Genomic DNA, 25,874 nt, shown 5'->3' on the forward strand with positions numbered 1-25,874 from the left:
GAGGAAGATAGAACTTGACGAGGTTGTCGAACCTCTCATCCCTCTGGATGGTGGCGCAGGGCAAGGGGAAACCTCTGTCATTGCGACGCCGGTTGAGGAGGAAGTTAATGATGATGATCATGAAACTCCAGTTCAAGTTTCTGTTGAACCACGCAGGTCGACGAGATCACGTGCTGCTCCAGAGTGGTACGGTAATCCCGTCTTATCAATCATGTTGTTAGACAACAATGAACCTGCGAATTATGAAGAAGCAATGGTGGGCCCAGATTCCTGTTGGGGAACGTCGCATGGGAAACAAAAAATTTCCTACGCGCACGAAGACCTATCATGGTGATGTCCATCTACGAGAGGGGATGAGTGATCTACGTACCCTTGTAGATCGTACAACAGAAGCGTTAGAGAACGCGGTTGATGTAGTGGAACGTCCTCACGTCCCTTGATCCGCCCCGCGAACAATCCCGCGATCAGTCCCACGATCTAGTACCGAACGGACGGCACCTCCGCGTTCAACACACGTACAGCTCGACGATGATCTCGGCCTTCTTGATCCAGCAAGAGAGACGGAGAGGTAGAAGAGTTCTCCGGCAGTGTGACGGCGCTCCGGAGGTTGGTTTTGATCATTGTTAACTCTAACTCTTTTGGTCTCAATGTTATGTATATGCGTGTCGCTATCAAGATTCAATATGAACAATCCTCTCACATTAGGTGCATGACTTAAAAGATGTTACTCATAGAAATAGAACAACCATTATTCTCTGACTTAAAAGAGTAACCGTCTCGCAATAAACAAGATCCAGATATAATGTTCATGCTCAACGCAGGCACTAAATAACAATGATTTAAGTTCATCACTAATCCTGATGGTAACTGAAGTGAAACTGTGCCGACGGTGATTGCATCAACCTTGGAACCATTTCCTACGCGCATCGTCACTTCATCTTTCGCCAGCCTTCGTCTATTCCGCAGTTCCTGTTTCGAGTTGCAAATATGAGCAACAGAACCAGTATCGAATACCCAGGGACTACTATGAGAGCCGGTTAAGTACACATCAATAACATGTATATCAAATATACCTGATTTTTCTTTGGCCGCCTTCTTATCTGCCAGATACTTGGGGCAATCGCGCTTCCAGTGACCCATACCCTTGCAATAGTAACACTCTGTTTCAGGCTTAGGTCCATCTTTGGGTTTCTTCGTCGGATTGGCAACAGGCTTGCCGCTCTTCTTCGAATTACCCTTCTTGCCTTTGCCATTTCTCTTTAAACTAGTGGTCTTATTCACCATCAATACTTGATGCTCTTTACGGAGTTCAGACTCTGCGACTTTCAGCATCGCAAACAACTCGCCGGGAGACTTGTTCATCCCTTGCATGTTGTATTTCAACACAAAGCCTTTATAGCTTGGCGGCAGTGATTGAAGGATTCTGTCAGTGATAGCCTCTTGCGGGCGTTCAATCCCCAGCTCAGCTAGACGGTTTGAGTACCCAGACATTTTGAGCACATGTTCACTGACAGACGAGTTTTCCTCCATCTTGCAAGCATAGAATTTATCGGAGGTCTCATACCTCTCGATCTGGGCGTTCTTCTGAAAGATAAACTTCAACTCCTGGAACATCTCAAATGCTCCATGACGCTCAAAGCGACGTTGAAGTCCCGGTTTTAAGCCATACAAGACTGCACATTGAACTATTGAGTAGTCCTCCTTACGTGCTAACCAAGCGTTCTTAACATCCTGATCAGCCGTAGCGGGTGGTTCATCTCCTAGCGCAGCATTAAGGACATAATCCTTCTTCCCAGCTTGTAAGATTAGCTTAAGATTACGAGCCCAGTCTACAAAGTTGCTTCCATCATCTTTCAACTTAGCTTTCTCTAGTAACGTATTAAAATTCAGGATGACTGTAGCGTGAGCCATGATCTACAACACAAATATATTCAAAGTGGACTTAGACTATGTTCAAGATAATTAGAGTTTAACTTAATCAAATTATTCGCTAAACTCCCACTCAAAAAGTACATCTCTCTAGTCATTTGAGTGGTTCATGATCCACTTACACTAGCTCAAGTCCGATCATCACGTGAGTTGAGTATAGTTTCAGTGGTAAGCATCCCTATGCTAATCATATCATCTATATGATTCATGATCGACCTTTCGGTCTCATGTGTTCCGAGGCCATGTCTGCACATGCTAGGCTCGTCAAGCTTAACCCGAGTGTTCCACGTGTGCAACTGTTTTGCACCCGTTGTATGTGAACGTTGAGTCTATCACACCCGATCATCACGTGGTGTCTCGAAACGACGAACTGTAGCAACGGTGCACAGTCGGGGAGAACACAATTTCGTCTTGAAATTTTAGTGAGAGATCACCTCATAATGCTACTGTCGTTCTAAGCAAAATAAGGTGCATAAAAGGATTAACATCACATGCAATTCATAAGTGACATGATATGGCCATCATCACGTGCTTCTTGATCTCCATCACCAAAGCACCGTCACGATCTTCTTGTCACCGGCGTCACGCCATGATCTCCATCAACATGTTGCCATCGAGGTTGTCGTGCTACTCATGCTATTACTACTAAAGCTACATCCTAGGAAAATAGTAAACGCATCTGCAAGCACAAACGTTAGTATAAAGACAACCCTATGGCTCCTGCCGATTGCCGTACCATCGACGTGCAAGTCGATATTATCTATTACAACATGATCATCTCATACATCCAATATATCACATCACATCGTTGGCCATATCACATCACAAGCATACCCTGCAAAAACAAGTTAGACGTCCTCTAATTTTGTTGTTGCATGTTTTACGTGGTGACCATGGGTATCTAGTAGGATCGCATCTTACTTACGCAAACACCACAACGGAGATATATGAGTTGCTATTTAACCTCATCCAAGGACCTCGTCGGTCAAATCCGATTCAACTAAAGTTGGAGAAACCGACACTTGCCAGTCATCTTTGAGCAACGGGGTTACTCGTAGCGATGAAACCAGTCTCTCGTAAGCGTACGAGTAATGTCGGTCCAAGCCGCTTCAATCCAACAATACCGCGGAATCAAGAAAAGACTAAGGAGGGCAGCAAAACGCACATCACCGCCCACAAAAACTTTTGTGTTCTACTCGAGAAGACATCTACGCATGAACCTAGCTCATGATGCCACTGTTGGGGAACGTCGCATGGGAAACAAAAATTTTCCTACACGCACGAAGACCTATCATGGTGATGTCCATCTACGAGAGGGGATGAGTGATCTACGTACCCTTGTAGATCGTACAGCAGAAGCGTTAGTGAACGCGGTTGATGTAGTGGAACGTCCTCACGTCCCTCGATCCGCCCCGCGAACAATCCCGCGATCAGTCCCACGATCTAGTACCGAACGGACGGCACCTCCGCGTTCAGCACATGTACAGCTCGACGATGATCTCGGCCTTCTTGATCCAGCAAGAGAGACGGAGAGGTAGAAGAGTTCTCCGGCAGAGTGACGGCGCTCCGGAGATTGGTGATGACCTTGTCTCGGCAGGGCTCCGCCCGAGCTCCGTAGAAACGCGATCTAGAGGAAAAACCGTGGAGGTATGTGGTCGGGCTGCCGTGGAAAAGTCGTCTTAAATCAGCCCTAAAACCTCCGTATATATAGGTGGGAGGGAGGGGACCTTGCCTTGGGGCTCAAGGAGCCCCAAGGGGGTCGGCCGAGTCCAAGGGGGAAGGCTCCCCCCCAAACCGAGTTGGACTTGGTTTGGTGGGTGGGAGTCCTTCCTTCCCTTCCCACCTCCTCTTTTTTTTCTCTCTTTGATTTTCTTTCCTAGGCGCATAGGGCCCTTTTGGGCTGTCCCACCAGCCCACTAAGGGCTGGTGTGCCACCCTCAAGGCCTATGGGCTTCCCCAGGGTGGGTTGCCCCCCCGGTGAACTCCCGGAACCCATTCGTCATTCCCGATACATTCCCGGTAACTCCGAAAACCTTCCGGTAATCAAATGAGCTCATCCTATATATCAATCTTCGTTTCCGGACCATTCTGGAAACCCTCGTGACGTCCGTGATCTCATCCGGGACAGTAACCAACCATATAAATCAAATACGCATAAAACAACGTCGAACCTTAAGTGTGCAGACCCTGCGGGTTCGAGAACTATGTAGACATGCCCCGAGAGACTCCTCGGTCAATATCCAATAGCGGGACCTGGATGCCCATATTGGATCCTACATATTCTACGAAGATCTTATCGTTTGAACCTCAGTGCCAAGGATTCATATAATCCCGTATGTCATTCCCTTTGTCCTTCAGTATGTTACTTGCCCGAGATTCGATCGTTAGTATCCGCATACCTATTTCAATCTCGTTTACCGGCAAGTCTCTTTACTCGTTCCGTAATACAAGATCCCGTAACTTACACTAAGCTACATTGCTTCCAAGGCTTGTGTGTGATGTTGTATTACCGAGTGGGCCCTGAGATACCTCTCCGTCACACGGAGTGACAAATCCCAGTCTTGATCCATACTAACTCAACTAACACCTTCGGAGATACCTGTAGAGCATCTTTATAGTCACCCAGTTACGTTGCGACGTTTGATACACACAAAGCATTCCTTCGGTGTCAGTGAGTTATATGATCTCATGGTCATAGGAATAAATACTTGACACGCAGAAAACAGTAGCAACAAAATGACACGATCAACATGCTACGTCTATTAGTTTGGGTCTAGTCCATCACGTGATTCTCCTAATGACGTGATCCAGTTATCAAGCAACAACACCTTGTTCATAATCAGAAGACACTGACTATCTTTGATCAACTGGCTAGCCAACTAGAGGCTTGCTAGGGACGGTGTTTTGTCCATGTATCCACACATGTAAATGAGTCTTCATTCAATACAATTATAGCATGGATAATAAACGATTATCTTGATACAGGAATTATAATAATAACTATATTTATTATTGCCTCTAGGGCATAATTCCAACACATACTATGATGTCTCTTATCGAATATCACTATCATTTTTGTGTTATGCATTAGAGACAACCACATTCACTTTAAATAGGGCAGCACGTATTTCCGTTGAGATGACACAGTATGAACTATGGTTTGGAGAAACCTAAGATGTCGTTTCTTGAAAGTTTGGGGCTGCGACGCTTATGTGGAAAAGTTTCAGCATAATAAACTCGAAGCCAAAGCGGATAAATGCATCTTCATAGGACACCCAAAACAGTTGGGTATACATCCTATCTCAGATCCGGAATCAAAGTGTGTGTTTCTAGAAATGGGTCCTTTCTCGAGAAAAGGTTTATCTCAGAAGAATTGAGTGGGAGGATGGTGGAAACTTGATGAGGTTATTGAACTGTCACTTTAACCAGTGTGTGGTAGGGCGCATGAAGTTGTTCCTGTGGCGCCTACACCAATTGAAGTGGAAGCTGATGATAGTGATCATGAAGCTTCGGATCAAGCTACTACCGAACCTCGTAGGTCGACAAGGAAACGTACTGCTCCAGAGTAGTACGGTAATCCTGTCTTGGAGGTCATGTTGCTGGTCAACAATGAGCCTGCGACCTATGGAGAAGCGTTGGTGGGCCCCGATTCTGACAAATGGCTGGAGGCCATGAAATCCAAGAGAGGATCAATTTATGAAAACAAAGTGTAGACTTTGGAAGAACTATTTGATGGTCGTAAGACTGTTAAGTACAAATGGGTCTTTAAAAGGAAGACAGACGATGATGGTGAAAAGTCACCATTAAGAAAGCTCGACTTATCGCAAAGATGTTTCCGAAAAGTTCAAAGAGTTGACTATGATGAGATTTTCTCACTCGTAGCAATGCTAAAAGTCTGTTGGAATTACGTTAGCAATTGCTGCGTTATTTATGAAATCTTGCAGATAGGATGTCAAAACATTGTTTCCTCGACGGTTTCCTTGAGGAAAGTTTGTATGTGATACGACCAAAAGGTTTTGTCGATCCTAAGGATGCGAACAAGTATGCAAGCTCTAGCGATCCTTCTATGGACTGGAGCAAGCATCTCGGAGTTGGAATAAGTACTTTGATAAGTGATCAAAGCTTTTGGTTTTATACAAAGTTTATGAGAAACTTGTATTTCCAAGAAAGTGAGTGGGAGCACTATAGAATTTCTTATGAGTATATGTGGTTGACATATTGTTGATCGGGAATGATGTAGAATTTCTAGAAAGCATATAGGGTTGTTTGAAAAATATTTTTCAAAGGAAAACCTGGATTAAGCTCCTTGAACATTGAGCATCAAGATCTATAGAGATAGATCAAGATGCTTGATAAATTTTCAATGAAATGCATGCCTAGACAAGTTTTTGAACGAGTTCAAAATAGATTGGCAAAGAAGGGGTTCTTAGCTGTGTTGTAAGGTGTGAATATTGAGTAAGACTCAAAACCCCACCACGGCAGAAGAAAGAGAAAGGACGAAGGTCGCCCCCTATGCCTTAGCCGTAGGCTCTAAAGTATTCCATGTTGTGTACCACACCTGATGTGTGCCTTGCCATGAGTCTGTCAAGGGGTACAAAGAGTGATCCATGATTGAATCACTGAACAACAGTCAAAGGTATCCTTAGTAACTAATGGACTAAGGAATTTTTCTCGATTATGGAGGTGATAAAAGAGTTCGTCGTAAAGGGTTACGTCAATGCAAGCTTTGACACCAATCCGGATAACTCTGAGTAGTAAACCAGATTCGTATAGTGGAGCAGTCATTTCGAAATAGTTCCAAATGACGCGTGGTAGCAGCATCTATAGGATGACATAGAGATTTGTAAAGCACACACGGATCTGAAAGGTTCAGACCTGTTGACTAAAAACCTCTCTCACAAACAAGACATGATCGAACCCCCATAATAGTATGGGTGTTAGATTCATTACAATCACATAGTGATGTGAACTAGATTATTGACTCTAGTGCAAGTGGGAGACTGTTGGAAATATGCCCTAGAGGCAATAATAAATTGTTTATTATTATATTTCCTTGTTCATGATAATTGTTTATTATCCATGCTAGAATTGTATTGATTGGAAACTCATATACATGTGTGGATACATAGACAACACACTGTCCCTAGTGAGGCTCTAGTTGACTAGTTCGTTAATCAAAGATGGTCAAGGTTTCCTGGCCATAGACAAGTGTTGTCACTTGATAACGAGATCACATCATTAGGAGAATGATTTGATGGACAAGACCCAAACTATGAACGTAGCATATGATCGTATTAGTTTATTTGTACTATTTTGTGCATGTCAATGTATCTATTCCTATGACCATGAGATCATGCAACTCTCGGACACTGGAGGAATACCTTGTGTGTATCAAATGTCGCAACGTTACTGGGTGACTGTAAAGGTGCTCTACAGGTATCTCCAAAGGTGTCTGTTGGGTGGGCATGGATCAAGACTAAGATTTGCCACTTCGTGTGACGGAGAGGTATCTCGGGGTCCACTCGGTAATACAACATCAAAACAAGCCTTGCAAGCAATGTGACTAAGGAGTTAGTCATGGGATCTTGTATTACAGAACGAGTAAAGAGACTTGTCGGTAACGAGATTGAACTAGGTATAGAGATACCGACGACCGAATCTCGGGCAAATAACATACCGAAGGACAAAGGGAACTGCATACGGGATTAACTCAATCCTTGACATAGAGGTTCAACTGATAAGGTCTTCGTAGAATATGTAGGATACAATATGGACGTCCACGTCCCCCTATTGGATATTGACCGGAGAGTGTCTCGGTCATGTCTGCATAGTTCTCGAACCCGCAGGGTCTGCACACTTAAGGTTCGGTGACATTTCAGTATAGTTGAGTTATAGGTGTTGGTGACTGAAGGTTGTTCGGAGTCCTGGATGAGATCCTGGACGTCACAAGGAGCTCCGGAATGGTCCAGAGGTAAAGATTGATATATAGGAAGTCCTGTTTTGGTCATCGAAAAAGTTTTGGGCTCATCGATAATGTATCGGGAGTGTCGGGAGGGTACCGTGGGACCACCGGGAGGGGTGTGACGACCCTAGGGCTTCATGGGCCAAGATAGGAGGCAAACAAGCCCCTGGTGGGCTGGCCGAAGCCACCTCTAAGGGACCATGCAATTGGAGTGGAAAATAAGGGAAAAATCAAAAGGTGGAAAAGGTTTCCAAGTGAAAGGGGAATCCTACTAGGAGTAGGATTGGAGGAGGACTCCTCCTCTCCTCCCACTTCGGCCGACCCAAAGGGGCAGCCCTAGGGCCGACGGCCTCCCTCCTCTCCTCCTATATATACTAGAGCTTTTGATGGTTTTGAGACACAACAATTTCCACATGCTCTGTAACGCCCGAGATGCGACACTATCCTTATTTTTGGCGTGAGGGCCTCGACAGGGATAGAAGCGCATCTCGTCGTTTCGCAAGAATGGATATCGTTACAAGTACATGTATTGCAGAGAAGAGTATATGGAATTGGCTTACAGTCGCCACATGCTACATCAGAGTCACATCAGTACAATACATTAATATCACGAAGAAGAGCAGGGTCCGACTACGGACAAAAACAAACGAGAAAAGAATGACGTACATCCTTGCTATCCCAGGCTGCCGGCCTGGAACCCATCCTAGATCGATGAAGAAGAAGAAGAAGAAGCAACTCCAAATGAATAATCAACGTGCTCGCGTCAAGTAACCTTTACCTCCACCTGCAACTGGTGTTGTAGTAATCTGTGAGCCACAGGGGACTCAACAATCTCATTTCCAAAGGTATCAAGACTAGCAAAGCTTAATAGGTGAGGCATGGTTAAGTGGTGAGGCTGCAACAAGCGACTAAGCATTATATGAGGTGGCTAACTTACGAGTACAAGAATGAAGAGGGAAAAAAATCTACGCATAGCGAATGTGAACTACTGATGATCAAATGAATGATCCTGAACACCTACTTATGTCAAACATAACCCCACCGTGTCCTTGATCGGAGAAGGAACTTGCGAAAGAGACAATCACGGTTACGCACTCAGTTGGCAAGTTTGAATTTGGCAAGTTTGAATTAAATTAACTTCAAGTTGTCTGAAACCAGTGTTAAACAAAGTTTCCACGTTGCCACATAACCGCGGGCACGGATTTCCGAAAGATTTAACACTGCAGGGGTGCTCCAACTAGCCCATCACAAATTACCACAAGCCGCATAGAAATCCTCGATCACGAAACTCGCGATCTCGTCAGATTCCTTAGTGGAAAACCTCAACTCTGAGATTACCCAAAGCATCACCGGAATCCAGATGCACAAGATATCTCGTAAAAGGTAAAACTAATCCAGCAAGGCCACCCGACGTGTCGACGATCCCGATAGGAGCCGCGTATCTCGTTCTCAGGACACGACGTATTGTCCAAACTTCCGGTAGGCCAATCACAGAGTTGCCCCTGGTAGCCACCGGCGGTTGACAGGTTGGACCAACACTCATGCGGAGCACTGGCTGGGGGGGGTTGATTAATTATCCTCGGGGTCCGGAAAGTCCCTATGCAATTTATTAGGTTATTAGGCAAATGTAAAACCAAAGTTGGGCCTTGCCAGACTAGCTTTAATCTAAAACGAATTATCAAGGGGGTCCCCATAACAACCCCGATCGTGTTAGGAGCGCTCAATTATGGAACATAACACCGCTAGCCGGAACTAAGGGGGCAAAGGTGGAACAAAACACCAGGCTAGAAAGGCCGAGCCTTCCACCTTTTCCCAAGTATATAGGTGCATTAAATTAAATAGCATTAATACGGTGATATAACAAGGAACCCATGTTATCACAGGGAAGCAACTGCACCTGCAACTAGCAATGCTAACACATGGTTAAGCAAGCGGGAACATAACCAATCAATGGTTTGCTAGGTTGTGAACAGGTTGAAGGTTTTCATGGCAATGTTGAGAGGCTGATATTTAACAGGTGGTAGGCAACGAGTCATAACGATAGAAACGATAATACTAGCATGGCAATGATAGTAATGGTATCTAGGGAAATGGTCATCTTGCCTGAGATCCCGCTTGGAAGAAGAACGACTCCGTGAAGCAGACGAACCGATGTAGTCGAACGGGTCCTCACATTCCGACACGCTTGCGGAACTCTATCGAGACGAAGCAAACCGGAAACAAGAATCAACACACGATATACACCACACGATGCACAACACATATGATGCATGAACGGTTGGATATATGCAAGACATAGCATGACAATTCACAACAAACAATCACTACACATTAAGTGAAGTTCAATATGCAACGAGTTGCATATTGACGAAACTCCACATACAAATTATTTAGTTCTATCCCGATTAGGTACACGGCAATATTAAATGTTGTTAAACATGGAAAAAGGTGAAGCGCAATTAAACTACCTATCTAGGCATTTTAAATGAGGTCGGAAATGACATATAACATCTCCGAGATGACCTCATATGTTAATTTATAATTCTGTACAGATATGAACTAGCACGTTTAAATAGTAGTTAAACAGCAAAATAAATAGGTTCACGTGATTCTACGCATCGATACAATCAATTTACAGATAGATAACATCTCCAACGAAGCTACGGTTCAAAAGATACGGACACCACAAGATATGATGGCATCAATGCAATATGTGTGCAACGACAGTCACAAGCATGCCAAGACATACAACCAGCAAGATAATATGAAACTACACGAGATTCTAAGCAAGTTTCATATAGGACACGATCAAAACGGAGCAACGGTTCAACAACTACGAGCTAAACAAGAAATGACTAGAATCTGCCAAAATCAGCCACATAGCATTTTCTACACCCCACAACTACGAGCTACAACATTCCAAAATGCTCAAACAAGGCATGATGCAATAGAGGTCAAGATGCACTACAACATACTACTAACAACACCTAGCATGGAAGCATGGATCACTAGGAAAAGTAGTCACAAAATGGCATCTCACACACAGTTTCAGACTTAGTGAAAATAACAGTTTATGACAGTGCAGTTTTCTATCTGAAGGCATATTGACAGCAGCAAAACTATAAGCTACATGACTCCAAATGGCATGAAAATTGACAGCATGCCAGAGAATCTTAAGGACTACAACTAACTACATTGCACCAACCTTAAAAGAGCTATAGACCACCAGATAAACTCATGGAAAGACAGCAACAAAATATAACAGATTTCAGACATAGAAATATTTCAGCATCTCCAAATCAGCACTATTTTCTAGCATGTTGAGAGCAAGCAAACCACACCTAAACATGGATTTATATTGCAACCAAAATTACCAGGGGCTAGTCTACACATCCAAGGGCATATCTTTAGTTGACAACTCCTTCAAATTATGCACGGATTAAATCCCACAAAATAAACAAAAGGCAACATGGCAAAATATCGCGTGCACTAACTTGCTCAAAAGCTAAAACTAAATACACAGTTAAATTCTATGTATTTTTCTACCTCGAAAACATCTATAACATGTGGGGTTGCAAAATAATAATATCGCCACACGTATATGCGAGATTAAGTCCTAAACACGATATAATAAACTAGTGAAGGAACCTACATGCAAAAATGCAACCAACTACTCTAAAATACCTGGCAAAGGATCCTTAAAAACATGAGCATTTTATCTATGAGGTTTGAGCAATCCGGACACGCACGAAAGTAAATACGGAATAATCCCCTATTAGGACAGCACACAAAACTAGGCATATGACAAGTCAAATCACCTCCAACATGCATGCGCGTTGCAAAATAATAATCTATGCGGAAAACTAATCAAGTTTCATATTTAAATCACTCCGATCCGATACACGGTTAATTAACTACGGGTGTTTTAATATCTAGCATTTCCTGAAATATATTAAAATCGCATGGCCAATAAAAACCTACGGGCCGAAAGTGTCTACGGGCCTAACGATAACACATGGGCGACTTATAGCAATTGCGCGCACGCAGCGCTAGGCAGGGGGCAGGATAGCTCACCATGGTGGGCTTCGGCCCGCGAGGCTTGGAGAGGGGGCGGCCTGGAGGAGACGCTGGCGGCTCGAGCTGGGCTGCGGACAGCTGGCGAAGTTGGGCCGGCCATCTGGCCCATGCGGGGCGAGGAGGCCAAGGCGGCCAAGCGCTGCGCTCGTCCCCGACCTCTCGCACCAGAGGCCGAGGCGAGGCCATGGGCGACGGTGGCGGCTTGGCTAGCCGGCGGCGGGGCGACGAAGGCTGGCGAGGAAGGCCAAGGGCGGCGGGGTCCGGCGCGGGGCGGCGGGATCCAGCGCGGGTGGCGGTGAGCTCGCCGGATGTGGCGGGGCACGGCGGCGTGCTGCTGCGGCAGGAGGCGTAGGCTGGCGACGCGACGGGTTGACCACGGCACCAGGGCAGGCAGGGACGAGCTCCCGCGGGAGGAGGAGGGAGCCGACCGAGGCATGGGGCGATCCGGGCTCGGGCGGGCCCCAGATGGGCTCCGGTGGGCCCGGCGGCTGGAGAGAGCAGAGAGGAGGGAGGAGGTGGCAGCTTGGGTTTGATGGGGCACGGATTTTGAGGCAAGGGGGTTGGCTGCCCAAAATTAGGAGGAGGGGTCTATTTATAACAATTGGGGGGGCTAGGTTTAGCAGAATTTCGCCCCGGTATAAACCGCGCGATATAAATCAGACGATTTCGCACGCGGGGACGGGTAAGTGGCTGTGTAGAGTAGGTTAGATAGAGATGAGAGGGAAAACGACGCCCGACAACGTAATTTTTAAACACCAAAAAACGTTCGACGATAGACCGAATACGGTGCCGCTACGGTCGACCTTTCGGGTACCATACAGACTCCGATTGCGACGAAATTTGGCAGGCGGCCTACCTATATCTAAATAAGATCGCACGCCAAGTTTCAACCCAATCAGAGAAAGTTTTATACACACTTTTAACAACAAGATTTAAACGATGCCGCGGGCGCGTGCGAGTGTGGTTGGGCTCAACACGGGCAACGACGAACACGGAGAGAACCGTCAACTAAATAACGGATGCAGGTTTGAAAACTGCCAGGAACGGAGTGCCGATGCAATGTTGACGATGCAAATGATGCGATGATGATGCGATAAACAAATAAGCCACATGACGAAAACGGAATAAAGGGGGGATCTTCTGGAACGTCGGTCTCGGGTTGTCACATGCTCCCTTTACTTCTCTCTAGATCTGTTTCTCCTCTATTCTAGTTCGGCGGTGCTTAGGTGAAGCTCTGCTGGATTAGTTCACCACCACCACCACGTCGGAGAACTCATCCACCTCTCTGCCCCTCTTGCTGCATCAAGAAGGCGGAGATCGTCATCAAGTTGTATGTGTGCTGAACGCGGAGGTGCCGTTCGTTCGGCACTAGATCGGGATGGATCGTGATGAGATCGCAGGACAGATCATGATGAGATCGCGGGACAGGCTGCGATTTGGATTGCGAAGATGTTTCACTACATCAACCGCGTTATATATGCTTTCCGTTTAGCGATCTACAAGGGTATGTAGATTCACTCTCGCTCTCGTAGATGATCATCACCATGGATAGGTATTGCGTGTGCGTAGGAAATTTTTTGTTTCCCATGCAACGTTTCCCAACACCGGATGACTCTAAGTCTCAAACTGAATACGTATTTATTCTCAATGGGGGTGCGGTAAGCTGGTGCAGTTCCAAGCAGAACATGGTAGCCGATTCTACATGCAAAGCATAGTACATAGCTGCCTCAGAGGCGGCTATAGAAGGTGTCTAGATGAAGGAGTTCATGATAGATCTTGGAGTTGTGCCCAGTGCACTGCATCCAATGACTGTGTTTTGTGACAACACTGGTTCCATTGCTCTAGCCAAGGAACCAAGGTTTCACAAGAGGACTAGACATATAAAGCGACACTTCAATTTCATCCGCGATTACAGCAAAGAGGATGACATAAGTATTTGCAAAGTGCACACAGACCTGAATGTTGCAGACCCGTTGACTAAGCCTTTTCCACGAGCAAAACATGATCAACACCAGAACTGTATGGGTGTTAGATTCATTACAATGTAAATCACATAGTGATGTGAGCTAGATTGTTGCCTCTAGTGCAAGTGGGTGACTATTGAAAATATGCCCTAGAGGCAATAATAAAATGGTTATTATTATATTTCCTTGTTCAAGATATTTTTTTATTATCAATGCTAGAATTGTATTGATTGGAAACTCAAATAGAACTGTCCGTAGTAAGCCGCTGAAGGACTAGCTTATTGATCAAAAGATAGTCAAGGTTTCCTGGCTATAGATAAGTGTTGTCATTTGATAACAAGATCACATCATTAGGAGAATGATGTGATGGACAAGACCCAAACTATGAACATAACATCTGATCGTGTGAGTTTATTGCTACTTTTTTTTCTGCATGTCAAGTATCTGTTCCTATGACCATGCGATCATGTAACTCAGTGACACCGGAGGAGTACCTTGTGTGTATCAAACGTTGCAACGTTATTGGGTGACTATAAAGGTGCTCTACAGGTATCTCTGAGGGTGTCCGTTGAGTTGGCATGGATCAAGACTGGGATTTGTCACTCTGTATGATGGAGAAGGTATCTCACGGCCCACTCGGTAATACAACATCACAACAAGTTTGCAAGCAATATGACTAAAGAGTTAGTCACGTGATCTTGTATTATAGAACGAGTAGAGAGACTTGCTAGTAACGAGATTGAACTAGGTATAGAGATACCTACAATCGAATCTCGGACAAGTAACATACCGATAGACAAAGGGAACAACATACGGGGTTCAACCAATATAGATCTTCGTAGAATATGTAGGAGCCAATATGGGCATCCAGGTCCCGCTACTGGTTATTGACCGGAGAGTGTCTCGGTCATATCTACATAGTTCTCGAACCCGCACTATCCGCACACTTAAGGTTCAATGACATTTCGGTACAGTTGAGTTATGTGTGTTGGTGATCGAATGTTGTTCGGTGTCCCGGATGAGATCACGGACATCACAGGGAGTTCCGGAATGGTCCGGAGACGAAGATTGATATATATGAAAAGGGTATTCGGGTTCCGAAAATATTTTGGGCATTACCGGTAAAATAACTGGAGTGACGAATGGGTTCTGGGGGTTTACCGGGAGGGGCTACCCACCCGGAGGAGACCACATGGGCCTTAGGGGTGGTGCACCAGCCCCCGGTGGGCTCGACGGCCAGCCCCATGAGCCTATGCGCCGATTAGAGGAGGTGGGGAGGAATCCTTTTAGGGGGAGGACTCCTCCTCCACCAAACCGAATTGGAGGATGACTCCTCCCCTCTTGGGCGCCGCCGGCCAATCCTAGAGTTTTTCCCTAGGGCGCCACCCCTCTTGTCCCTCCTATATATAGTGGAGAGGAGAGAGAGCAGCCGCACCATAAGCCACGACGCAACTCCCTCTTCCTCCACGAGTTTGTTCCACCTCGTAGATAGATTCGACAGCGCACGACGCAGCCCTACCGGATGAGCTCCTCCAACGCCTCCGCCACGCCGTCGTGCTATCGGTGAACTCATTTACTTCTTCGCCCCTCTTGCTGGATCAAGAAGGCGGAGATCGTCATCGAGCTGTACGTGTGCTAAACGCGGAGGTGCCGTCCTTTCGGCACTAGATCGTGATTGGATCACGGGACGACTTGCGATTTGAATCGCGTAGACGTTCGACTACATCAATCGCATTTTTTAGCGCTTCCCGCTTAGCGATCTACAAGGGTATGTGGATCCGATCTCTCCTCTCGTAGATGGTCATCACCATGGATAGATCTTATGTGTGCGTAGAAAAATTTGTGTTTCCCATGCAAGGTTCTCCAACAAAAGACGGGCGGCAAGAGCGGGGCGAGCGCAAGAGCGCGAGCACAACCGGTTGCACGAGGACGGGCGCGCGAGCACGGACAGGAGCGGGGCGATCGCGGGCACACGAGCATCGGCACACGAGGACGTCGTGCAAGCACGACCGGGAGCTGGGCGAGCACGGGCAAAGTGAGGCAAGGGAAGAACAACGGTTCCCATCACGTGTTCGACAAAATGTTGCGACAAACATGTTAAAAAATGCGTCCGCCCCCTATCGGATACATGAATCGATCCATTTTAAACAACAAACACGGAGATACGAATGGGCGACCGAAACAGACAAAAAAACGAACAAACCGTTTGAGTCGCGGGGTGACCGCCATGTCAAAATCCAACATTATCGTGCTTTGCTGACAGCTTTTTCTTTGGTGATGAAAACGCCGAGAAAGTGACGTCAACGTGCTCCCTGCGACGCCAACCCCAGGCGCAAACCGCCACGACGGCCGACGGCCCACCCACCGCCGCCGACGACTTTACGTTACCGTACGTCGCCGCTGACACCAGCGGCGTTACCCGTCAGGTTAAAAAGTCAAACCGACGAGGTCAGTACAGTTCAGAACCAAACAGCCCACAGGCAGGCCACACCGACTGCACTGCACTCACCAGCCCGTGCGCTGCGCCCACCGGAGACGCCACCCCGCTCCCACCGCCAGGCGGGCCCCGCGCGTCATCCCCCCCCCCCCCCCCCCACCAACCTTCTCCCCCGCCGCGCCCGTATATTTAACCCCGCTCCCAAATTCCTCCCCTGCCCCAGCAGCCGGAGCAGAGCAGAGCACGCGCACGGGATCCCCTCCCCCATTTTCTCGCCCCCACGCCACCAATTCCTTCCCCCCGGGCCGGCGCCGGCGGCGAGATCCATGGGCTCCGTGGCTGCGGAGGCGCCCGAGACGGTGTTCCGGTCCAGGCTCCCAGACATCGAGATCCCGGCGCACCTCACGCTGCAGGACTACTGCTTCGAGCGGCTGCCGGAGGTGGCCGCCCGGCCCTGCCTCATCGACGGGCAGACGGGCGCCGTGCACACCTACGCGGACGTCTCGCAGCTCTCCCGCCGGTGCGCGGCGGGCCTGCGCAAGCTCGGCATCGGGAAGGGCGACGTGGTCATGAACCTGCTCCGCAACTGCCCGGAGTTCGCCTTCGTGTTCCTCGGCGCGGCCCGGCTCGGTGCCGCCACCACCACGGCCAACCCGTTCTGCACGCCGCACGAGATCCACCGCCAGGCGAGCGCCGCCGGGGCGCGGCTGATCGTCACCGAGGCCTGCGCCGTCGACAAGGTGCGCGCCTTCGCCGCCGAGCGCGGCATCCCCGTGGTCACCGTCGACGGCCCGGCCTCCGAATCCGACGGCTGCCTCGCGTTCAACGAGACCCTGCTGCCCGAGGAGCCGCTCGCCGCCGACGAGGCGGTCGACCCCGACGACGTGGTGGCCCTCCCCTACTCGTCCGGCACCACGGGCCTCCCCAAGGGCGTCATGCTCACCCACCGCAGCCTCGTCACCAGCGTCGCCCAGCAGGTCAGTTCACCTCAGCTCACTGCCTCACTCCCATCTCCGTTACTTCCATTGACCAAGCCGCGGATCCTTCGGGGCCAGGCGAGCTTCCCATTTCCGTTTCCCGTGGTATCGCTTTACGCTTTCCAGCTCGGGAAGTTCCTTTTCCCCACCACGCGCTTCTCCGTCGGCGCCGGAAACAGCCACCAATTTACTCCCCTGCTTAAAATAACGCCGCCCCATTTATTACCCGGAGATCGGATCGGACTGGACGGGGCGACGTGACGCCCGTCGGGCCCGCCAATCAGCGCCAAGATTCGCGCCCACGCATGATCACATTTTAGTTTCAAATTTCGTGGACGCAAAAAAGGTTCAAATTTGTTGAACATTTGGTTTCTGAATACATTTGTGTGTGTGTGTGTGCAGGTGGACGGGGAGAACCCGAACTTGTACTTCGGGGAGGAGGACGTGGTGCTGTGCGTGCTGCCGCTGTTCCACATCTACTCGCTCAACTCGGTGCTGCTGGCGGGGCTGCGGGCCGGGTGCGCGATCGTGATCATGCGCAAGTTCGACCACGGCGCGCTGGTGCGCCTGGTGCGCGCGCACGGGGTCACCGTGGCGCCCTTCGTGCCGCCCATCGTCGTCGAGATCGCCAAGAGCGACCGGGTGACCGCCGCCGACCTCGCCTCCATCCGCATGGTCATGTCCGGCGCCGCGCCCATGGGCAAGGACCTCCAGGACGCCTTCATGGCCAAGATCCCCAACGCCGTGCTCGGACAGGTTCGCCGTCGGCCCTCGCTTCAAATCTCTGCCCAATGACTGCTTGCTCTTGCGTAGTTATCCGGCACCGGCTGTCATGCCACTGTGCTAGCCTAGTATACATCATGCATAACTGTATGGAGTGTTTGGGAGGGCGAGTGAACCTCAAAAGAATCGTCAATGGTTGATGGGGCATCAGGGAGGCGATTGGGACGGATTGGGCCGGCGGTGGCCCGGCGCGCCAGCCAAGGTCGCAGTTTTGGTGGGTGGCATGGCGGCGTCGTGCTTTCCGGTGCGGGCTACGGCGACATCCCAACCTTTACGCTTCGTCCGAACTGAAGTCTGAATCGGACGCACGCCACCCCCATGATCCCGGCCGGCGGGTTGCCGTCCCCGCAAGCCAGCCAGCGTTTTTCCGATCGCCAACCGCCAATCCTCTCAGACTTTCGGGTCGACAAGTCACTCTCACCATGGATTCATCTCGGCTGTCTGAACATTTCTTACTACTTAAAACTGAACATGTATCACTTGGGTTGAAGTTACAGCATTGGTGGTTAGAAGAGCGTGGTGACCAAGGCCTGATGATCTCTCTGTATTTTGCAATGCAACGCGCAGGGGTACGGGATGACGGAGGCCGGGCCGGTGCTGTCCATGTGCCTGGCGTTCGCCAAGGAGCCGTTCGCCGTCAAGTCGGGGTCCTGCGGCACGGTGGTGCGGAACGCGGAGCTCAAGATCGTCGACCCCGACACCGGCGCCTCCCTCGCCCGCAACCTGCCCGGGGAGATCTGCATCCGCGGCAAGCAGATCATGAAAGGTACGTACGTACGCACCGCACACTCGTCAAAGCTACAGTGGTATTTCTCGAACGAAATGCCATGTCCAACCAAAAACAGCACAGCACGGGCACAGTACCGCCATGTTTAGTTTAGTCGCCGCTCGGAAGCACCAAACGACGTCGACGGCACGACGAAGAACGACGACGTGATCCACTGTCCCATGACTAGTTAATTGGTACCGGGTGAGGGCGTGGTTTGCGACTAGCTAAGCCGAGGTAGCTCATGGGTAGATGCTGCTGTACTGGTAGGTTGGTGACCGGTTCGGACTCACAGCTCCAGAGCTCAAATTATCGGCCAACCTCATCCACCCACCCATTTCTGACAGCACTTTCAGGCAGATGGATACTTATCGAACATGATGCGTTTCCGTCTGGTACGTTTGGCCACTAGCCAACGAGCGAAAGGACGGACGGACGACTAGAGTAATCTGAGTGATCAGTGGCTGCACGGATCAGAGCTTCTTCTACCTTCTGATGACCAGATGCTCGGCTCACCGGTCGGTCGGTCGGTCTCCAGTTAGGTGCTACTAGCTGTAGCTGGTGACCGGTGAGCCAGCTCCATCCAACCTAACAAGCAACCACCACACGGTAGTAGTAGGAGACGACTCCCTTCTGAGACACCAATGGTTTTGATTACGGATAAGTTCTTGTGTTTTTAGATGAGAGGGGATATTTCTGAGGTGCCGACAATCTGACTGAACCGTTCAGCGGACCAGCATTTTGGTTTTAGCAAGCTAGATGGCCGCACGAGACGATCGCCACTCAAAACGTCGAAGGTTCCGAATTAAGTTGTACTAGTCACAAACCAATTCCGTGCTACATGTTACATGGGGTTCCAGCAGTGCTAGCCAGCCTGTGTACTGCAACAACAGAATCAAACTTGGCATCATCTTCTAGATGGTCCCATACATGCTGGCCGTGAAGAATTCACATGACAAACTCCCATATGCATGACTAGTTATCTTTACTTAAAAGTATATGCTCATCTTATGGGGAGGAAATGGCCAAGCTTAGGTCTATCATTAACATAAAAAATAACAAAGCCTGCCTTTCTCCTCGTTTTTAATAGTTACAAGTATTAAGTTGTTTGACCTAGCACATCATGCACCACGTGCGCTGACGTGGAGACGTTTAGCTCCTTCTGACTTGGCGTATGAATAAGTTGTACCATGTATGATTGGATACATCGTGCCAACAGGCTGTTCTGCGGTCACCCATGCATGATCGCGTAATACAGCTTGCACATGATGGCAACTGGATGGGAATGTTGATGATTCCTGAATTTGTCCATTTCCTATGTATGCCCTTTCATGTTCTGAAACTAATAAGGGCAGAAGAAGCATTTCCTCACTTTACTAATATACTGTATGTGAATAAAACTATTTTTTTGCATCATGCTCCCTTCCATATTGATGTAACCCTTCTATTTGAGTGTTGAATTTTCCTTCTACTTGAAAACTATCTGAATACATCTAGAATTTGGACATGATCAGTATGTCGCTTTCGCAGACAGCTGGATGCGTGTTCACTATGACGTTCAAGAATTATTCTATGTTTCATTTTTCACAACGATATATTTACCCTCAAATAATACGTGTACTGCATACTCTAGATTGCAACTTAAATGGATAAGAACTATTACTAGGTACTAGCATGTCTACCAAGTTTCAGACCTGAAGTTGAGATTTACTCCATTCAGTAGCGTTTTTACTGAAAATTCTTGATAATCAGTTGGACTATTTCTGTAATTTCTCCAACTAACTGCACCTGCCGCACATGCTTAGCCATTGATATGATTTTTTTTAGTGAGGCACCAATTTTTTTTAGTATGTATCATGATACCCAAAGATAACAACTCATGTTAATGACCAAGCCTATGATTTGCAGGTTACCTAAATGATCCGGAGGCCACAAAGAACACCATTGACAAGGATGGTTGGTTGCACACTGGAGACATCGGTTATGTCGATGATGATGACGAGATCTTCATCGTCGACAGGCTCAAAGAGATAATCAAATACAAGGGATTCCAAGTACCTCCTGCGGAACTCGAAGCCCTTCTCATTACACACGCTGAAATCAAAGATGCTGCTGTTGTATCGTAAGTCGATCAACTGTCCAAAGGGATTCAGGATCCATTTGGTTCATGTCAAAAGTAGGTGATTAAATTTAGCTGGTCTTCAATTTTTGCAGGATGCAAGATGAACTTACTGGTGAAGTACCAGTTGCATTCATTGTGCGGATTGAAGGCTCTGAGATCAGCGAGAGCGAGATCAAGCAGTTTGTTGCAAAAGAGGTAAGAACAAGTCGTCCACTTTCCATATATTCAAGTATGACGCACAAATAGAGAAACAGACAAAGTTGCCACAAACAGTACATTTTACAAAATTCTGAAGAGAGCATAATTTACAACATGTAATTTGTGAACTGTGAGGCATAACGGCCATCCAGCATGTTATTTTATAGGACTGAAGAGAGCATCAAATGTTTGCATTGGTTCATGTATGTTCAGCAATTCGGTGCAGATCTCAGAGAGTTCAAACCTAACAAATTTTACCATATTCTTACAGGTTGTTTTCTACAAAAGGATCCACAAAGTTTTCTTTGCGGACTCGGTTCCGAAGAGTCCTGCCGGCAAGATCCTCAGGAAGGACCTGAGAGCAAAGCTCGCCGCAGGCATCCCAGGCAGTGGAAGCACAGCGTCTAAGAGCTGAGTCCCATCTTACACACACAACTCTGTCCAAAATCATGTAATGTTCTCAATGAAATGGCAACAATATTATTACATATAGAAGGCCTGGCACATGTTCAATTCTTTTAATTGGCTAAGTCACATAATTTGTTTGTTTGTTCGTCCGGTGGTGTGTAACATGTCATGTATAGATACCGACTCTTTTTGACAACAAAGGCTGATTATAATGTATACGGCTTGTGATTTATACCGCAAGTTGAATTAAACTCATTTGTTCCAGTGGATTGGCTGTTTCGGTGATTCGTGTGCTCATTGTTCTTTGTTATTTTTCCTCCCTGTCTTATGGAATTGTGGAAGGGCTTTACTTCCGGGGTCCGTATTTCTCTTGCAGGGTTAGAACATGATGTTCTCTCAGGAAAACCAATATATTTCGGTCTTTGAAGACACTTTGCTCATATCGCCGCTCGTAGCACCAGCAAAGAAGAGGGTGCATGGTCCATGAACATTACACAGAGAGTACATACATATAAGATACAACTACACAAGCACACTGATACATATTTTTCTGGAGGAACACACTACTGCAGCACACATACAGACAGTCATGTCTAATGCCTTCTCACACTAGTAGTGACACAACGAAATGGAAGAAAAGCCCAAGGAGTCCACTTGGGCGTAGTCGGGCCGAGCGTCTCCTAAAGGCGGCTAGCTGCTGGTGATCGATCATCGGGAGCCCACCACCACCCTGGTACTGGGTGAGGTTCATGGGCCGGGCCGGGCCGGGCCGGCTACTTTGTGGTGGAGGAGGAGCGGTGAGGGTGGGAGCAGAGGGAGGGGTAGAGGCGGAAGAGGTTGCGGGCGGAGAGCGCAGAGAGGACGGCGGTGCCGACGGCGGCGAGCCCGCCGCAGACGAGGCTCCCGGCGACCTGCTGGCAGAAGCGGGTGAAGATGTTGCAGAGCTTGTTCCACTGCAGCGCCTGCGCGCCGTCCAGCGCGATCAGGCACGCCTGCGCCGCCGCCACCGTCGCCGCGAACGTCAGGTACGCGCAACCCTGCACCGCGCACGATCGTCAGGCACGCGCATACAGTTAATCCTTCGTGTTTTTCATATTGATAAATGCCATTATATTTTGACACTGTTAGGTCATTGACACTGTTAACTCAGCGGTAGTAAGGTGTTTTTTCTTTCCCTTCTGAAAGGCAGTAGCAAGTTAATTAAGCAGTTAAATCACCGAAAAAATATATCCTGGAACCATCACAGCTGACTGTTAAATTTGTACCAAAAATGGTCAATGTGGCATGCCATATCTCAGAAACCAAATGAGCAAACCTCTCTTAAATTTGTGAGCTACTAGCGCACCCACCCATATGAGTGCACGCACTCTGCCTCATTTATCATTTGGGTCCCATCGAGTGTAATAAGAGATTTCTACAGCTGCCACAGTTTCTTAGAAAAAAAGCCCCGAAAGCAATCTAGCCATACACATAACATCCTAAAAAGTTATGAAAGTGAGAATCTTTGGAAACGATCGAGCGAGTCAATAAGAGATTTTTCTACAACTCCATAAAATTAAAAAAAATATCAAATTAATAGAATAAAAAAAAGGCAATTCTAGGTTTTTGTCGCGGAAAAGACAAGTCTATATATGAATAGTACTACTCTCTCTGTTCACTTTTGTAAGACGTTTTAGATAGCTGAAATTTGTCTAAAACGTCTTACAAAAATGAAGGGGGGGGGGGGGGGGGTATCAAGACAATTAGGGATAAAACAAAATGTTGGACACTATTGGTAACTGAAGTAGTAGCTGGTTGCCCCAACTTGACACGACAACAAATATGCTATCTAAAAACAGTGTTGGATCTAGAAAGAAACCATAAATAGTTTATCCGCATGGTTCTATGCTAGCCTGATTAGCACGGAGTACTTTATATATATACAAGAAAACAAACAGCTTGTAAAGTTTGACCGAGTGTACAAATTAAAAAGATTATCAACATGCATGGCAAATGAACTTTGGTTTATCTAAACCACCTGCACACACAGTTAGTTGGATGGACATGCATGCATGTGCACCACCAGGCGGCACTTGGAACTTGAATGCGCCGGTATTTTCCGATCGGGCGCCAAGAATGATTTGGGATGGCCCTCAATACATTGATGGAAGCATGAATGAGAAACAGCTGCAACGACTAAGGGCATGTACAATGGTGCTATCTTAAGAGTGTCATATAGAATAAAAGATGAGATGGAGGAAAAAGAACTCGAAGAAAAGACTTCGTCTTCTCTTATTTAAGAGAAGACAAGAGGTGATATCTTAGCACAATATGTCTCATCATGTTTTTAGGAATAACTAATTATAGAAGATAAGGCTAATAGATGATCCATTGTAAACTCTCTTTTTTGTCATCTCTACATTACATGCAAGATTTAAGATAAGACCATCTTATCAACCATTGTACATGCCCTAACGCAGCGGTACAGTGCACTGTCCTGGTTTGATTTGCCAGTCCGGGAGACTTGCCGTGAGCCGTTGGTAGATGGCAACGGTGACGGCGAGATAGGGAGATGCTGGTTACCATTTGCGGTAGAATCGTTATCACGACGGGACCGATCAGATAGCTCAGTGCTAACTGTTTCCTGCTCCTAGCTGCTGAAAACTGCTTGTCGTGGAGTTGAAGGTTGTTGCCCCTGTCGCCGTCAGGCGATCAATGAGCTGCCCAGTTAGTGCCTATCTTGTTTAATTCACCATCGAGTGCTGATCGGAATTCATGCATGCTGTGTGGTCTTTGTGCTGATTAATTACAAGCCGCCGGACACAGAACGGTCTCGTGTGTGTGTGTGTGGAGTGGAAATGACAAATGAGTAGTACAGTGATATGGTTTTCGCACTTTCAGTGAGACGTCGATGAAGTTCACACGATTTCAATGGTTTCAGCACGCGCTAAAATATTTACCTTCCACTCCAAATATTTCTGCGGTGTCGTTCGCAGTGAGGAGTTCAAATATTTTTCTAGTTCGTCTATTTTTTTGTTGAATTTCAAGTGAATGTTTCGGCCACGAACCGAAGCCAATGAATTTCGATGATTCCGGTTGTGGCTGAAATATTTCTGAAACCGAAAATGGCAGTGGCCGGACTGGCCGGTCATGGACACCCGACTGGAGGCTGTGCGGATGAAACATTCAGGGGCTCCTGCGTGTACTACGGTGGCCGGAGGTGTGAGCAAAGTGATCGGAGAAGTACCTTGTCGAGGAGGAGGAACGCCCAGGCTAGGGCCCTGCTGTTGCGGCAGGGGTTGTGGGCGAAGCGGCCGAGGTAGAGGCACCGGAGCAGGTGCAGCAGGTGGTACCCCGCCGCCGCGCCGGCCGCCGCCGTCAGAACCCTGCACGCACACACGTTACGCGCTGGATCGATCACACGGACACATACCACAGCTCGCTCGCTAGCTCACCAGAGGGCGTGGACGTCCTTGACGGTGGCCTTCTTCCTGATGAGCAGCACCGTCTCCGTCTCCGTGTCCAGCCCCATCAGCAGCGCCGACGCCGCCGCCAGCGCCGCGCACGCGCCCCGCATCAGCCCCTCCGCCCTCACCTCCGACGGCCTCCTCCCCCTCCCCCTCCCCCTCCCCGCCTGCGCCGCGTCCATCGTCGCGCTCGAGCCGAGCACAGCCAAGCAAGCCCGGTCGATCTCAAGCTAGCTAGGTAGCTAGTGTTTGTGCCGTGTGTCTAGCTAGCGCACGCACGCCGTAGCCAGCTCGGGAGCTCAGGGAGTTTTATAGCTAGGCGCCGTGCACGGCGAGGAGTGCGAAACGAGGGCCGTGGCTGCTCTAGGGAGCGTGGCCATGATCGAGAGCATGTGCGCACGGGTACGGCGGCGGGCCGACGTGGCCGCTCGTGGCGGTGTGCATGCGGTGCTCCGTGCTTGGGGTTTTAATGCGCTGCGGTTAACGGGCCTGACCGCCCAACCGATCGATTACAGGATCGACAGGCAAAACGACGGACATGGCTCGGACGGGTCGTTAAAACTGAATTGTGTCAGTTTATGGTGGAGGGACGCTCATGGTGCATCGTGTCAAGGAATTACTACATTGTACAGTTGCTCTATCAGCTCGCGCCCCGCTTTATATATAAGAGCATCTAGAGCGGCACATTGTAAATATGACCCTGAACGTCCGTAAACGTGTATGGTAACGTGTTCATTATTTGTCCGTCCACGCGATCACACTTTTCATTATCTTTCGTATATGTCCAATCACTTACACGTGATTG

General features: G+C 48.1%; 2 protein-coding genes across 2 annotated transcripts; one reads left to right on the plus strand and one right to left on the minus strand.

The window, feature by feature from the left end:
• The first annotated feature begins 16,583 nt into the window (after nt 1-16,583).
• LOC123409124 (4-coumarate--CoA ligase 4-like) lies at nt 16,584-21,887 on the plus strand. Its single transcript, XM_045102105.1, has 6 exons — nt 16,584-17,346; nt 17,749-18,102; nt 18,697-18,895; nt 20,804-21,017; nt 21,110-21,212; nt 21,487-21,887. The coding sequence occupies exons 1-6, from the start codon at nt 16,696-16,698 to the stop codon at nt 21,628-21,630; spliced, it is 1,665 nt and encodes a 554-aa protein (XP_044958040.1). The 5' UTR covers nt 16,584-16,695; the 3' UTR covers nt 21,631-21,887.
• Nucleotides 21,888-22,090: 203 nt separating this feature from the next.
• LOC123409125 (CASP-like protein 2C3) lies at nt 22,091-25,518 on the minus strand. The gene is made up of 3 exons (XM_045102106.1): nt 25,058-25,518; nt 24,850-24,988; nt 22,091-22,660 (listed from the first exon to the last, which is right to left on the minus strand). Exons 1-3 carry the CDS (start codon nt 25,249-25,251, stop codon nt 22,397-22,399), a joined length of 597 nt encoding a protein of 198 aa, XP_044958041.1. The 5' UTR covers nt 25,252-25,518; the 3' UTR covers nt 22,091-22,396.
• Between the last annotated feature and the right edge of the window lie 356 nt (nt 25,519-25,874).

This window comes from Hordeum vulgare, chromosome 7H (genome assembly GCF_904849725.1).
Source record: "Hordeum vulgare subsp. vulgare chromosome 7H, MorexV3_pseudomolecules_assembly, whole genome shotgun sequence".
NCBI lineage: Eukaryota > Viridiplantae > Streptophyta > Magnoliopsida > Poales > Poaceae > Hordeum > Hordeum vulgare.